A 14,017-nucleotide genomic window follows, 5' to 3' on the forward strand; every position below is an offset into this window, starting at 1 on the left:
AATATTAATGAAGCCAGATTTGACACATTATTAAATCATTACAAACCAAAACATGAACATACTAATCCATTAGACAGTCTCAAAAAGTTTGATGGCAGTCTACTGCCTCCTTGCAGAGATGTTTTGCACTGTAAAATAAAACGTGTTAACCAAATCTGTGCTCTGTGGTGCAGTGCAACGCGAATATCAGTTTCTACAATCCTACAGAACACGGCTGGGTGCTGCTCGATGACAAATTCTATCCTCAGTGGTCAACTCTGGAAGAAATATGCATAACTAATGACACATCCGATGCCAAATATATACCGGGAGATGAAAGATTGTATATATCCTCCAGTGATGAAGACGAGTGAAGCCGATAATATGATGTAAGTATTCCCAAATAGGTACATGTGTATTATAGTATTAATAAGAACTATATTTATTTTTCAGAATACCTATCCCAGATATGAATTTTCTTCTTTTTTGTTGTTTTGTTGCTAGTTTTGGTGATGAGATTCGTTTTCTATATTCTATATTTGCATTCCAATTTCCAAACACTTTTTTATATAACGTTTTGTAGCTTGTGTTAGTCGTTATTTACATATTAATACTGCATTTACCTACATGTATACCTAGTGTAGAAATATATGTTTTCATATTTTTGGTCATGTTTTGTGACAGTTGAGAAAATTTCATAAATCCCATTATTTGTGGCATGCCTACATTTTACCTACTTTCAGCTGTAGTTCCGTTTTTGCAAGTACCTATACGACAGAGCGTGCTTGTGTGACAGCGCTCTCGCTTTATCGCACGGGGAGTAATGCGTTAAACGCAGATCGAGTTATAAATTTCAAAGGCGTCTGCTATAGTTATGCGACCGTCTGCCGCGTTTTCGTTAGTTTTCCCAAATTCTACATTCAAAGAGCTTTATTTTAAGCTATAATTCGAGCGTGTACCTTATGACGAGGGATTTAATAATTTTTTAATGTTTTTAATCGCGTCTGCTCGGAAAAGTTGCCCAGATACAACGTCTGCCGTTGCAACTACGAATTGGGTACATATTTCCGGATCAGATTGCAAAAAATCATACGTGTACCAATGACGATGTATTATGTGATTTGGAACAGTTTTCAAAATTCGCCCCCGCGCTAAGTTGACCGCCGCCGGCCGGCAGACGGGCGATTTTGGAATCGCACGGTGACATTCTACTGCTTGGTTACATCAAACCTTTTGTACCCATGACGATGTATTTTCTACGCGGGCTCTCGGTCTATCAGTCTGTGCTTCATGCGGTGATCTTTGGTGAGCGTGTTCTTCGTTCTACATTGTCGGCGACGTTATCTCTTTGTGGGTCGGGTAACTCCATGACATTTTCTTCGGGGCCAAGGTAAGCATAATCTGGTATGGCATCGATGTTTAGAGGGAAAATGCCTGTTGCACGAAAAGCAGAAACAGCATTATCTACAGTTGCCGAATTTGTCCAAGCAACTGACAGTAATTTTCCCAATTGCAACCTGGAAATTTTTCTGGTAGGATTTGCTCGAACATAAGCGGTGCAAGCGTTATTGAAGTGCGCCTTTAAGCTTTTAAAGAAAGCCCGATTTAATGGCTGGAGGTATTGTGTTGTACGGCTAGGCAAACAGAAAAGTATCACATCATGTTGCTCAGTATATTCCAACATCTCGACAGAGTTGCAGTGGCTAGCATGTCCATCTAATATTATGATAACCTTCCCCTCGGGTTATTTCCAGTTCACCGTGTTCCGGATACATGCGGCTACGTGGTACGACTCCTCTTTAAAGCTGGGTCGTGTCGCTTGTCCGCCCTCGGTAGGTACTCTAATTGCTCGTGGTGGTGGCAATCGGTAGACTAACGGAGATGCGAAGTGGGAAGTTTAACCCCAAATAATAAGTTAAACAGCAACAGACTACTTCAAAAGAAAGAAGAAAAGAACCGAAAAAAAAACCCTAAAATGATGTTATTAATTTGAATCCTGTCCGAGTGGTTCATTTATACCTCACTGAAAAAGAGAGGGTTTCTTTCGTTGTTACAATACGAAATGCCCTAGCTCGACAGCTTATCTACGTACGTTGATTTCAGGTTTCAATGTCAATCTAAAGGAAACACCATTTGGTGAATATCGCAGAGATAAAGATAATACTTACGCCAAAAAAAATTAATAAATCCCCTGAAGGTTAAGGGGTTTGAATGGTCTCAACCAATTCCCCAAATCAATTGTACTTCATGAACCAGAAATCCGCAAATCAGCGATCTTAATTTATATTAGGCCATGAAGAAAATTAACGACGCACAATAAATTACAACCTGTAGCTTGTTAAGGAAAAAGAAGTGCAGATGGGTGATTTTTGCCTGATCAGTAACGTACATGCGCCTAGGAGCGGAGAAATGCTCACTCGCAAGCACGACAGTGGCGTGGCCAATAATATGCCTGTAAAAACATAGGCGTAGCAGAATTGAACGGTGCAAAGAATTTAAACCCTTACAGGGTGTTCGGTCAACCCTTACCAAACTTGAACTACATTTCAATGTGGCAAGGAAAAATATAATGATTTGTGCGTCCAACTTGACGGGGTTGCCTCTGAAGAGGGAACAATGAATCTTGACGAATTTGAAAACGAATTCATAAACGTTAGTGCTCGAGAAACAATTCTTTTGTTGAATTTGAAGCAAACAGGTAACGAGTCTGCAAACCAAAGCAATATAAATACGGATAGCAATTCTGAAACTTCTATTAAGGGGACAAATGCTAAATTACCACGAATTTCCTTTGATGGAAATTGTGTCGAGTTGAAATCTTTCTACGAAACCTCTTCCCTAATTCACAACAATTCATGTTTGTCCGATATTGAAAAATTTATGTATTTGAAAGGCAGCCCACTCAAAAATAAAGGCAAAATAAAATTAAAATAAAAAAAATTCCGGAAGTTCGTTGATAAGTATTTAACGCACGTATGGGCGTTGGGCAATCTTTCAGTACCAGTAGTACACTGTTCTGCATTCATTTACCTCATACTAATGCCAAAATTGGATGCACGCACTAAAGCCAAGTTTACGGAATTGGAACCTAAATCCATTCCTAAGTTGGATGATATTAGTACCTTTTTAAAACAACGGTGCGAGTTAATGGAAGAAATCGACACAAACAAAATTTCAACAAACTCCTCCAATCATGCACAAAATAGTAATAGTAAAAATAATTTTAACAAAGCTTGTCGGATGCTGTTATTTTTAATTCATATAAAGGAATATTGTCTTTTACCTTGACGTCGCTTGATCTAGCAGGAGTTAGTTGAACTTGGTCGATGTCGAGCCTGGGAATTTCCTGTGACTCACCACTTGTTGACGGCGTAGGTGGCCACCTTCTGCTTGTTGGGATTCTGTCACTCCCCTTTTCTAGCTGGACCCCAGTAACTCGATTGGTACTTTATTAGGTAATCTTCGCTGTTACTTTGTGGAATTTGAAAAAAACAAAATGCTGGCGAGAAAGGCAAATTGCAAGCTCTAAGACAAAACGCTTGCTTGGGGCTTCCCGTTTTAGTTGATAGTTCGTAAACTCTGAAGAATTGCGATTTACGGCGATGCCACTATTGGAAATTTTCCACTCCGATATTTGTATGTGAAGTGAAAATGATGACATAATTTATTTCGTACTGCGTAATATAGAAACTAGTAATAGGTCGAATAGTACTTGCTTCGGTGTACACAGACACTTTGGGTACAAACGACACTTAGTTTAAAACTACTTCGCAGTGTTATAAAATGGTGCGCGCGAAACAATCTGCTGTTTGCATGCTAACTTCTCAACATCAAAACGCGCACTCTTCTTTTCACCGATATTAATGTCTATAGTCTCCTCCGGTGAAAGTACATTCCACTTATTCTAAATTTAAAACTACAACAGATTATACCTACGTTCACAAAACTTAGGGTGGAATTCATAGATATTACTTAAGTTAGACTTAAGCTACGGTCCATCTATTTCGTTTAGTAGTAGCGTTTAGACGACGCGATAAAGCGTGTCGACTAATCGACAAGGTCCGGTTTTGAGCGTTTTGAAAACGATTCAGTAGTGCGATTCTTTCAAAATGGATGTGTTAAATGTTGTTATCGATGCATTGTATGATGAGGAAGAAGAAGAAGACCTGCTTTTAATGAGTCTATGTAAGAAAAACGAAAAGACAAAAAACATGTTCTTGAGCCGAGAAACTGAAGGATGTTTCCAACTTTTGATAACTCGCCATTTGATGGATGACGACACAAAATTTCAAGAATACTTCAGATTAACAAAACATGAATTTTTTGGAGTACATGACATTGTATCTGAGAATCTACGCACTGTACCTTCGTCATTCGTTCGCCGTCCGATTTCAAGTTGCGAGAAGCTGGCTCTAACATTGAGGTAAAGCGTTTGGAATGTAGATGGCTTTTGAGACTATACTCCTTTTTGATTTTGCAGATATCTCGCTACAGGAGAGTCATTGCGATCATTATCCTTCCAATTCAGAATTTCCCATAATCATGTAGGCAGAATCGTGAAATCTGTTCTGTGTGTACTTGCAGAGAAACTACTTCCATTGTATTTACCAGCTCCGACAGAATATGATTTGAAAGCGGTAGCAAATGAATTTTTTGAAAAGTGGAACTTCCCGAATTGCTGCGGAGCAATTGACGGTAAACACGTTCATATTGTTTGTCCCAAAAACACAGGAAGCTTGTACTTCAATTATGAGTCATATTTTTCCATTGTTCTATTAGCTATTGTTGCTGCAAAATATAAGTTCATATACGTTGATGTTGAAGCTTACGGGAAGGAAGGAGACAGCGGCATATTTCAAAGATCCTCCGTCTATCAACATATACACAAAACTCTACCAAAAGAACGGATTCTCCCAGGAACTGGTATTGTCGCACCACATGTTATTATCGGTGATGAGGCTTTCCAATTGACACAAAGTGTTTTAAGATCATACCCTAGAGATCAAGCGAGAGTCGATATTGAAAAGCGAATTTTCAATTATCGCATCTGCCGAGCTCGAAGAACATCAGAAAATGCTTTCGGCATTCTCTGTCAGACATTTCGAATTTATTATGCACCGATAGCGATTGATCCAATTTGGATAGACAAGATTATTTTGGTCACCTGCAGTTTACATAATTTATTACGCTCATCCAGAACTCTCTCACTATTCTCAGACCCCACTGATATTCGGATGCCAGAAGAAAACATGATTAATTTGCAACATGTGTGTTGTGGAAGGGAATAATTATAAACATAAAATGGATTACCTGTTTGCTGGTTCTCCTTACCTTATTCTTTTCTTCATATCACGAGTGCGGAGTGAATCGCGACTGGCCGGTATTATCGAATTTAATTTCAATTGCACCTACTTTTAGCTGTCACCAAAACGCGTCTCTCGTCTTATTTGGTCTTTGCCACTCTCACCTCATTCTTCTTATCACTTTTAGGTACCAACAGGCAGGGATAAGAGGTGGGAGAATTAGCGGAAAATAGGAAATAAAATGTTGCTCAAAATAGAGCTAAAGATTAATGAAAACGAAACAATGTGGGTGGCAATTCAGCAACAGCAGCGTTCCAAAACCGAAACGTGTTTAAGGACTACTTCAATACCCAGTGGGAACTGTAGCTTGGCAAGAACGACATGTTACAAGAACAGATGTAAGCTAACTATGCTAATATACACAAATAAGTCAAGATTCTTTATTATCACCAATACAATTCCTGTATACAATGAATAATAAATTATTGATGCATATTATATTCTTTATTGAAATTTATGCTGTGGTTCTAGCCGAGGTTCAAAATTTTCCAGAAGTTCTGCACAGATATAGATAGGCTGAGAAACATGTTCTGTGGCGTAAACCCACTGATTTTCATATTGAGATGATGAAGTTGAAGTTGAATTAGCAGAAAGAGCTTATGTTGGTGTTGGTGTCGCAGAAACGGATGTGACAGCAGATCCACAATTTTCCAGTTCTAATTCTGATATTATTTCCAATACTCTCTGTTTCGCACGAACCATCAGTGCTGGTGGGAAAGTCATAACTGTCTCTGCGATGCTTTCGAAGAATGTTTTAACAGGATGTGACTTTACAGTATTGCATCGTGATTCCATTCGTTGCAGAAACGCGTTTCTTTCGTTACTTCTTTTGCAAATTGTGTCCAAAATGTTGTCAGTTGTTGTCCTTCTCTTTTTGCTTGGTATCTTACCCGTGTCTCGCTGTTCGTCTACTTGACTTTCTGCTACCTCCGTACGTTGAGTCTGCTCTTCCTGGTCACGAATCCCATCATCGCCGTCCTCTACATCAGCCTCCTCTATAGTACTTTCATTTGGTAGGGTGTCATCATCCATACCCTTTGCATCACTCATACTTGGGTTAGGTGAAAAAGCTTCTTCGTTTATAGAGTTTGTTGTACTTTTCCTACATCTTTCTATGTTTTGTAAGAAAGCCAGCGCGTCCATGTGCTACCATTCCTTTATTTTTGTAGCCGCAGACCCGGTTCCCTGCTTCATTTCTTTTTGCTTTTTCTAATAGACATCCTTTAAGCTTTTCCAGCGAGTTTTGCATTCTTCAACTAAAACCCAAAATCAACCTGCCTACTGTATTTTTATTCTTTGTACTTACCATTTTTGCCTACAATTTCTGCCCACGTTTGGTCTTTATAATGTTTATTTTTTGCGTCAAACAAGCCTCCTAAAGAGAACCGCAAACGGTTGCCTTTGGTTCTTTTGGCCATATTTCCCTTCGCGATTCCTAAACGCGCGCGATTATTTTGCCTCCCGAGCAATTCGATTTGTAGACGCTTCGACTTGCAGCGTCTAAATGAAAGCGATAGACCGGTTATGCGTAAATGCATTTGAGCAAGTGACGCGGCAGTCAATCTGCAGATAGCATTTTTCATTGATGGTATCCATTGAATATATTGGCTACGAATGTAGGGTTTAACACGCACTTCACATCCAAAGTCAGTACCTATGCCTAGATGTATTTGGCAATAACCGGTTCCTCAGTTAGAGTTGCATGATAAAGGTTCAGTGTGATGTTCTGGTGGTGCTATATTTTCCTTCACCTCGATATCTTTATGTAACTCCAACCGTCTATGTTTTATAAATGCTTCTCGAGCGAGTGGTGGGGAAAACGACCTCATACGGCACGGCACATCTCAGCAGTTGTGAACCGCTACCCCAATGCACTCGTCTTCTCGGTGGACATGAGGCAACAATGTTCATGGAAAATTGTCACACATGACAGCGGAATCTAAAGAAAAGGTACAATTCAATTACGGAAAATGCAAATGGGGGTACTTACAATAAGCCAGCAAAAAACGCAATTATACTCGTATCTTCCCTATTGGAGTTGTCTTTATCTCCTTTTAAGTCATCATACGCTTTCCAGGTAGCATCCAACCTTCTGCTGTACGCAATGTAATTTCCCACACATTGACCAACTTTTGTGTAATTTGTTTTTAAAGATGGTACGGCTTGAAATGCAATAATGGCTCGTAAGATGTAGGTATTTCCACACAAATCTATCTTACACACTACGTACGAAAGTTTCCTAGTCATGTAGTTACATACATTAATAACTATGTTTGGTGAATATGCAATGACGCTTTGCGTAACACACCCCCATGCACAGCCATATTTTGCTGTTAAACAAGAATTGACAGAAATATATACATTGAATGAAATTTAATTAATATTATACTCAAGATTAGGGACACAATTGTTGAAAAAATGTGTGTATGGTGGCACAAACGAAGCACAACCGATTGTGATTAAACCCGTCGTTTGTGCTTTAATTTCGTGCGTGAAGTCAACTGAGCATTTTGAATTGTCCATAATTTTTGTATGACTGGTTCTGCTGGCACTTACTATATACGGCACAAACGAAGCATAACGATTAAACCTAAATCCGTCGTTGTATGTCCTGCTCACTTTACGGACCCGGTATTATGGATATTTTTTAATCAATTTGATTCAGTGCTTTAACATATGATGTTACACACAACATTTGCGGTCATTGCACTTTTTGTAGCGATAGCCCATGGATTTTATGATTTTGTACAAACTGGTCCTTCCTTGGGTAAAATCTAATTCCTTAGTAGCGTATTCTAATAAGTCGTTTATCTTTTATATGTACGCGTATATATTTCGTTGCAATTCTTTTTTTCAGCAAGTGCATGTAATAATTATCGGCCTTATAATTAGGTTTGCTTCCACCTTTACTTGCATCCTGTAAGACTTCTACATTTTCAAAAGCTGTCTCGAGTTTGGCCAACACTGATCTAAGGTAGGAGGAATAAAAGACCAATTTAGGATAGGGAATTGAAAAGATAAAGGAGTAACGCTTACAGAAAATAGATGTGCAGACTTTTCAAACATTTTATATTTGTTGAGTTCAGGACCAATTTCTGTGCGCTCTATACAATACTTAATTACAAACTGCTTGTTTTTCTCTAGCATACAGTAAAACTCTTTTTGTGTCCATGATTTCCTAATCAAAAGGGGTAATGGGTGCGTTTACCAGAACCAAAGTCGCCCATTTTATTACTATACTTAATTTGTTGAGTTCAGGACCAATTTCTGTGCGCTCTATACAATACTTAATTACAAACTGCTTGTTTTTCTCTAGCATACAGTAAAACTCTTTTTGTGTCCATGATTTCCTAATCAAAAGGGGTAATGGGTGCGTTTACCAGAACCAAAGTCGCCCATTTTATTACTATACTTAACACTTATTTTTTTATATCCTCGTCGCCAATGTTATGTTTTTATATACTTATAGTGGAGGTTATTCAATATCTATTAACCAATAAAACATGTAATCTTCAATTCTTGAATATATTTTAGTTTAATGATTAATTGAATAAGGATGACATTTTTGTATTCTATTTTTCATCAAATTGCTATCTAGATTGTAATAGTAACCATTAAATTGTGTTTGACATTTCAGTGTGTTCTGTCACTTCTTTGATGGTTAGTTTCCCTTGATCGTCGCGTATACAAAACTTTATTTTATAGCCGAAGCCATACAAATCATTGTAAAGTTTCTGATAATTCTGAATTTAATTTAGAGACGTCGAAAATAGCAAGCTTAGGTTCTACTGTCGCGATGGTTTCCATAGAACCAGAATTGTCGTATGTTTTGAACGTCATTTTATATCGTGCATTTAAAGTAAGAATGACGGATGTCATTAGAATTCACAGTCATCTTTTTCACTTTATCTACCCTTACGGTTAAAGAACGGCTTAGCCTACTCATTCAAACCTGTTAAAATGTCAATTTAACATATGCTATAAACGTAAGAATTTGATTTCATATTCATTAAAATCTACCTCTTACGGTACCTTTCCAACATAGTATCTGATTTGCGTTTGTGTTGGAAATTTTACCAATAGGAAGTCATTCTTGCTGAAATCATCACTAAGATCATCCGAGTCCAAAACTACAGACGCTGATGTATCAGAAACACTCGAGGACGTAGCGCGTTGACGTTTACGTTTGCTTACTGTGTTCAGATATTGACTGCTGACCGAAAACAATTGTTTGGTAACTTTTTTTAATTTACGTTCTTCCTGTTTTTTGTAGAGATATTCTTTTTCATTTTCTATCTCTTCTAATCGGGTATCGATATAAATCCTAGGTTTACCACGCCTATTTTTTTGTACTTTGAACGTGAGGGACTAATGGTGGGTTTATGCAACGTTATTTAACTTAACTTTAATTTAACTTATTTTATCTGACGACGGTTTATGCAGCTATTTTAAGTTACTTAATTATTTAGTAACTTTGTTGTATGAACGTTGGTATCAACGAGGAGTTGGTACACTTAATTTAGTAAATAAATAAAACATAACCTTGCTTTTTGCACAGAATAAGTTTTGTTCATACTTGTAACTTGTGCAACAACCAAATATGTCACGGTTGCGTATGATAGTTGTTTTAAGTTTAATGTTGGTTGCAATTGCCCGCAAAAGGAGATACCGAACAAGAATTCGTCGGTATGGTGTTAGACCGTTTAACAAACTGCGGAAATTGCACGGACAGTATGAGACGATGGTGAAGTATATCAAAACCAATGACGAAAAAGAATTCTTTTCCTATACGAGGATGACCCCTGCTATGTTTGACCATCTCTTAATGCTAGTAGAACCTAAGGTCCGTAAGCATCCAAGTAGGAAGAATGCATTGTGCCCATCATTTCGTTTATGCCTTACTTTACAGTAAGTATCTCGATAAAGAAGCAGCTGCAATTTACCACACATCTTTTGTGTCTGTAGCTATTTAGCAGAGGGGTGCTCAATGAAAGAAATTTCACGCAATTATTACATAGGAAAGGCCACAGCACATGTAATTATCAGGGAGATCTGTACTGTTTTATGGGATGTGCTGAAGGACATATACATTCCTGAGCCTACTATTGAAAGAATGGTTGAAGTCAGTAAAGGATTTTATAGGCGTTGGAATATGCCGAATTGCTTAGGTGCTTTGGATGGAAAGCATGTTTCCATCCAAGCACCTTATCACTCTGGCTCGGAATATTTTTCTTATAAGAAAAGCTTTAGGTAAATATACTCAATATACATATATTAAGATGTTGATGACTAAACTTTTTTTTCAGTTTGGTATTGATGGCGGCTTGTGATTCGTATTATAAATTTATATATGTGGATATTGCGGCTCCAGGATCATTGCATGACAGCTACATTTTCAGACAATCTAACTTCGGTAGGGCCTTTTTAAGCAATGAATTCGAAGATCGATTGCCACAGGCAAAGGTGTTACCGAACTCGAACATTGTCCTGCCATATTTTCTCGTGGCTGATCAAAGCCTTCCCGTTGCATAAACGTATAATGCGTCCATATCCTGGGCAAAGACTAGGAGAAGAAAAAAATATTTTTAATTATAGGCTTTCGAGAGCTAGAAGGACAATCGAAAATACCTTTGGAATTTTGGTTCAAAGGTGGAGGATCCTTAGAAAGCCTATAGTGGGTGATATATCTACTTGTACAAAAATTGTGCAAGCAGTTGTGGTACTGCACAATTATCTACAAGCAGAAGAATCTGACTTGCCGGTGCACAAGCAACGATATTGCCCAACTGGATTAGCAGACCAGGAGAAAGATGGTGATGTTACACCAGGAATGTGGCGCCAAGATCCATTCCAACTGCAATCTGCGGGCCGTATTGGAGCTAATGTTGCATCAGTCAATGTGCAACAAAATAGGAATTTGTTGGCACAGTATTTTGTTTCTGATGCTGGTGCAGTTCCATGGCAATGGAATCACATATTACGTGGTTCGCTACCATAAACCAAAATTTTTTATATGTAGTTAATTTTATGGGATAGTTATAATTATGTAGGTTTTATATTCACTATTTTATTATTATGTAGGTTTTATATTCTATATATATTGTTGTGAGACCTAACCTACACTTCTGGGAATCCCACGATTTCCCTCTAACTAGCTCAGTTTTAATTAAAATGAAAACAAAATTTTTATCCGCATCTCAAGGTCCAGCTGGATTCTGGCACCCTACAGCATTCCAACAATGACATAAATAGGTGGCTTAACCAAATCCTTAAATTCCAATATGAAACTTTACCCCCAGATTTAATCAACTTGAAACAAAGTAAGAGACGCCGACAATTACCTCTCCTTGACTCTAAATAACAAAACCTGGATTGCAATAACTGGTTTAATTTCAAACAAAAAATTGCGTAAATTTCTGTTTTACAAATTGTTACAATTTTAAACAGATAAATGACACACAAAAAAAAACAAATTACTCAAACATTACAAAAAAAAACAAGACAAAACAAAACACTAACTACTACTTACTTTTAAAATTAGTCCGAATAACGTATTCCGATAAAAAGAGAGGTATCCGTAAACAATCACGCAAACCAAACACTCAAACACCGACGTCTTCTCTCTTCGGGTACCCACAAATTCAAAACTTCCGTGTTTCCGCAAAATAAAACAAACAGGACGGCGAACAAACTTCTTAAACTTCTCAATAATTCTTCTTAAAACGGCAGACACAAAATTCTAATTAAACCTGGATCCAACTACGCAGGAAAACTTCCACAAAATTCAAAAATAACGTAACCGAAGAAGCGCCGGTTGGCTTTGTAACGACCAAAAAGCCCCGCTCTCTTCCAAAATTTTCTATTTAAGCCAAGAGCCCTTCTCCTTTCTTCAACATCCCGTCCGCCAATCACGCGAAGCGTCGATTTTTCAACTTCTTGCTAAACGGCACGTACGCCCGGCAATTCTGCGAAGAACCTTATCTCTACTTCGCGCTATACCTCGTTAACGGCAAATAAAATTTAAAAAGAAATTTACATCGAAAAAAAATTCTAGGAATAAAATAAAAACAGAACACTTCTAAGAAATTGAACCAAAACTATAACATGAAATTTACGCAATCCTGTGTCTCAAATTATTAATAACCCCCCCGGTTAATTAATTGAACTAAACAAAATTGTCACATCCAGACGCTCTATAATTTCTTTCAAGTTACAACTAAAACAAAATAACACAACATTTTCCCCCTTTAAATTGAACACAAAAACACAAAATTACAATCCTCCCCTGACTATGAAAACAAAACAAAATATTGGAATTACAGGGTTTTTTTTTCAATTTACCAACTGAAGACTACATTTCGAGCCACCCTGTCCAGACTCAAAAAGGCGCCGCGCTCACCCTGGCTTGGGAATCCCTATCATCCCTAACTAGTAAATTTTACACATAACACAAATACAAAAAAAAATAACATTAAACAATCTCAACCCACCTCCTCAGAGGTCTCATCATAACGGTACAACATGTTCACATGAAATCTACCCCTAATCCTATCTGACTCCCTGAACCTCAATTCGTAACTATCCCCAAACCCCCTATTTATCACGTAAGGACCCTCGTAAGGTAACAATAATTTTGCACTAATCTGTTTCGGGCCATCAGCCAACCTCAATTTTCTTAAAATAACTAAATCTCCTATCTCAAACTTAACCTTTTTCTTGACTTTCTCATTTTGTTTTCTTACCCAATTGTCCTGTTTTTTTCTAACCTTTTCCCGTATCTTTGCTAACTGATTTTCAAATTGTTCCTCCTCATCCCCCTTAAACTCCCACGGTCTATCCGGATATACCCCAAACATAACATACACCGGAGGTTGCTCTGTCACTGTTGAAGGTGTTTCATTAATAAACCTTTCTACTTGCTTTACATAACGTCCCCAATTTTTATGAGGTTCATTAAACAAACTCATTCTCAAATACTTAATAACTTCCTGTATAAACCTCTCCGAAGGATTTCCCTGCGGATGTCTTATTGAACAAAATCCTAAATTAATCTCCCTTTCTCCTAGATACCCCCTAAATCTGTCATTATTAAAGTACGTTGCATTATCTGCTAAAATTTTTTTTGGTTTACCCACCTCCTGAATAAATTTGTCTATCAAAACTACTGTTTTCTCGGTGTTGCACGCTGACACCGCATATAATTTTGTAAAACGACTAAATAAATCTACCATCACCAAAATGTGCTTATCCCTCCCGCTTTTCACCAAATTACTCAAATAATCTATCGCTACTATTTCCAAAGGTTCTCTAGTCCGTATACTTTTTATTTCATTATAATTTACAAAATTTTTATATTTTCCCAAACAACACAAATGACATTTATTTACCATTTCTTTAACTACTGTTAAATCTCTCTTACTATAAAAATTTTCGCGCATTAATAACCAAATCTTCCTAACCCCCGCATGTCCATACGCAATATGAAAGTATGAAGACATTTCATTATAAAATTCATTCGTAACTACATACAACTCTTGTTCCCCAATTTTCTTAATTATCACCCCGGTCCGATCTATACAACACCCTTTGTACGTTTCCTTCTCGTTTATTTTCCTTCTCAAATTAATAAATTCTTCCGATGATTGATCTTCCCTTATCCTATCTACAGTAAACAT

The 14,017-nt window shown here is 37.5% G+C and overlaps 1 protein-coding gene and 1 pseudogene across 1 annotated transcript; one reads left to right on the plus strand and one right to left on the minus strand.

The window, feature by feature from the left end:
• Positions 1 to 5,808: 5,808 nt before the first annotated feature.
• On the minus strand, positions 5,809 to 6,880 carry LOC116158603 (annotated as a pseudogene).
• A 2,940-nt stretch (positions 6,881 to 9,820) lies between these two features.
• Positions 9,821 to 10,874, plus strand: LOC116158613 (putative nuclease HARBI1). Its single transcript, XM_031471425.1, has 3 exons — positions 9,821 to 10,250; positions 10,308 to 10,592; positions 10,649 to 10,874. Exons 1-3 carry the CDS (start codon positions 9,943 to 9,945, stop codon positions 10,872 to 10,874), a joined length of 819 nt encoding a protein of 272 aa, XP_031327285.1. The 5' UTR covers positions 9,821 to 9,942.
• Positions 10,875 to 14,017: the final 3,143 nt, after the last annotated feature.

The sequence above is a fragment of the Photinus pyralis genome, unplaced genomic scaffold (assembly GCF_008802855.1).
Source record: "Photinus pyralis isolate 1611_PpyrPB1 unplaced genomic scaffold, Ppyr1.3 Ppyr1.4_LG1, whole genome shotgun sequence".
In the NCBI taxonomy this organism is placed as follows: domain Eukaryota; kingdom Metazoa; phylum Arthropoda; class Insecta; order Coleoptera; family Lampyridae; genus Photinus; species Photinus pyralis.

Excerpts from the sequence above, each read along its gene's own strand:
- LOC116158613 (XM_031471425.1), top strand. The coding sequence starts at position 9,943 with ATGTCACGGTTGCGTATGATAGTTGTTTTAAGTTTAATGTTGGTTGCA. Across the intron at positions 10,251-10,307 it reads CGTTTATGCCTTACTTTACA|CTATTTAGCAGAGGGGTGCT; the intron begins GTAAGTATCTCG and ends TTGTGTCTGTAG. Across the intron at positions 10,593-10,648 it reads TCTTATAAGAAAAGCTTTAG|TTTGGTATTGATGGCGGCTT; the intron begins GTAAATATACTC and ends CTTTTTTTTCAG.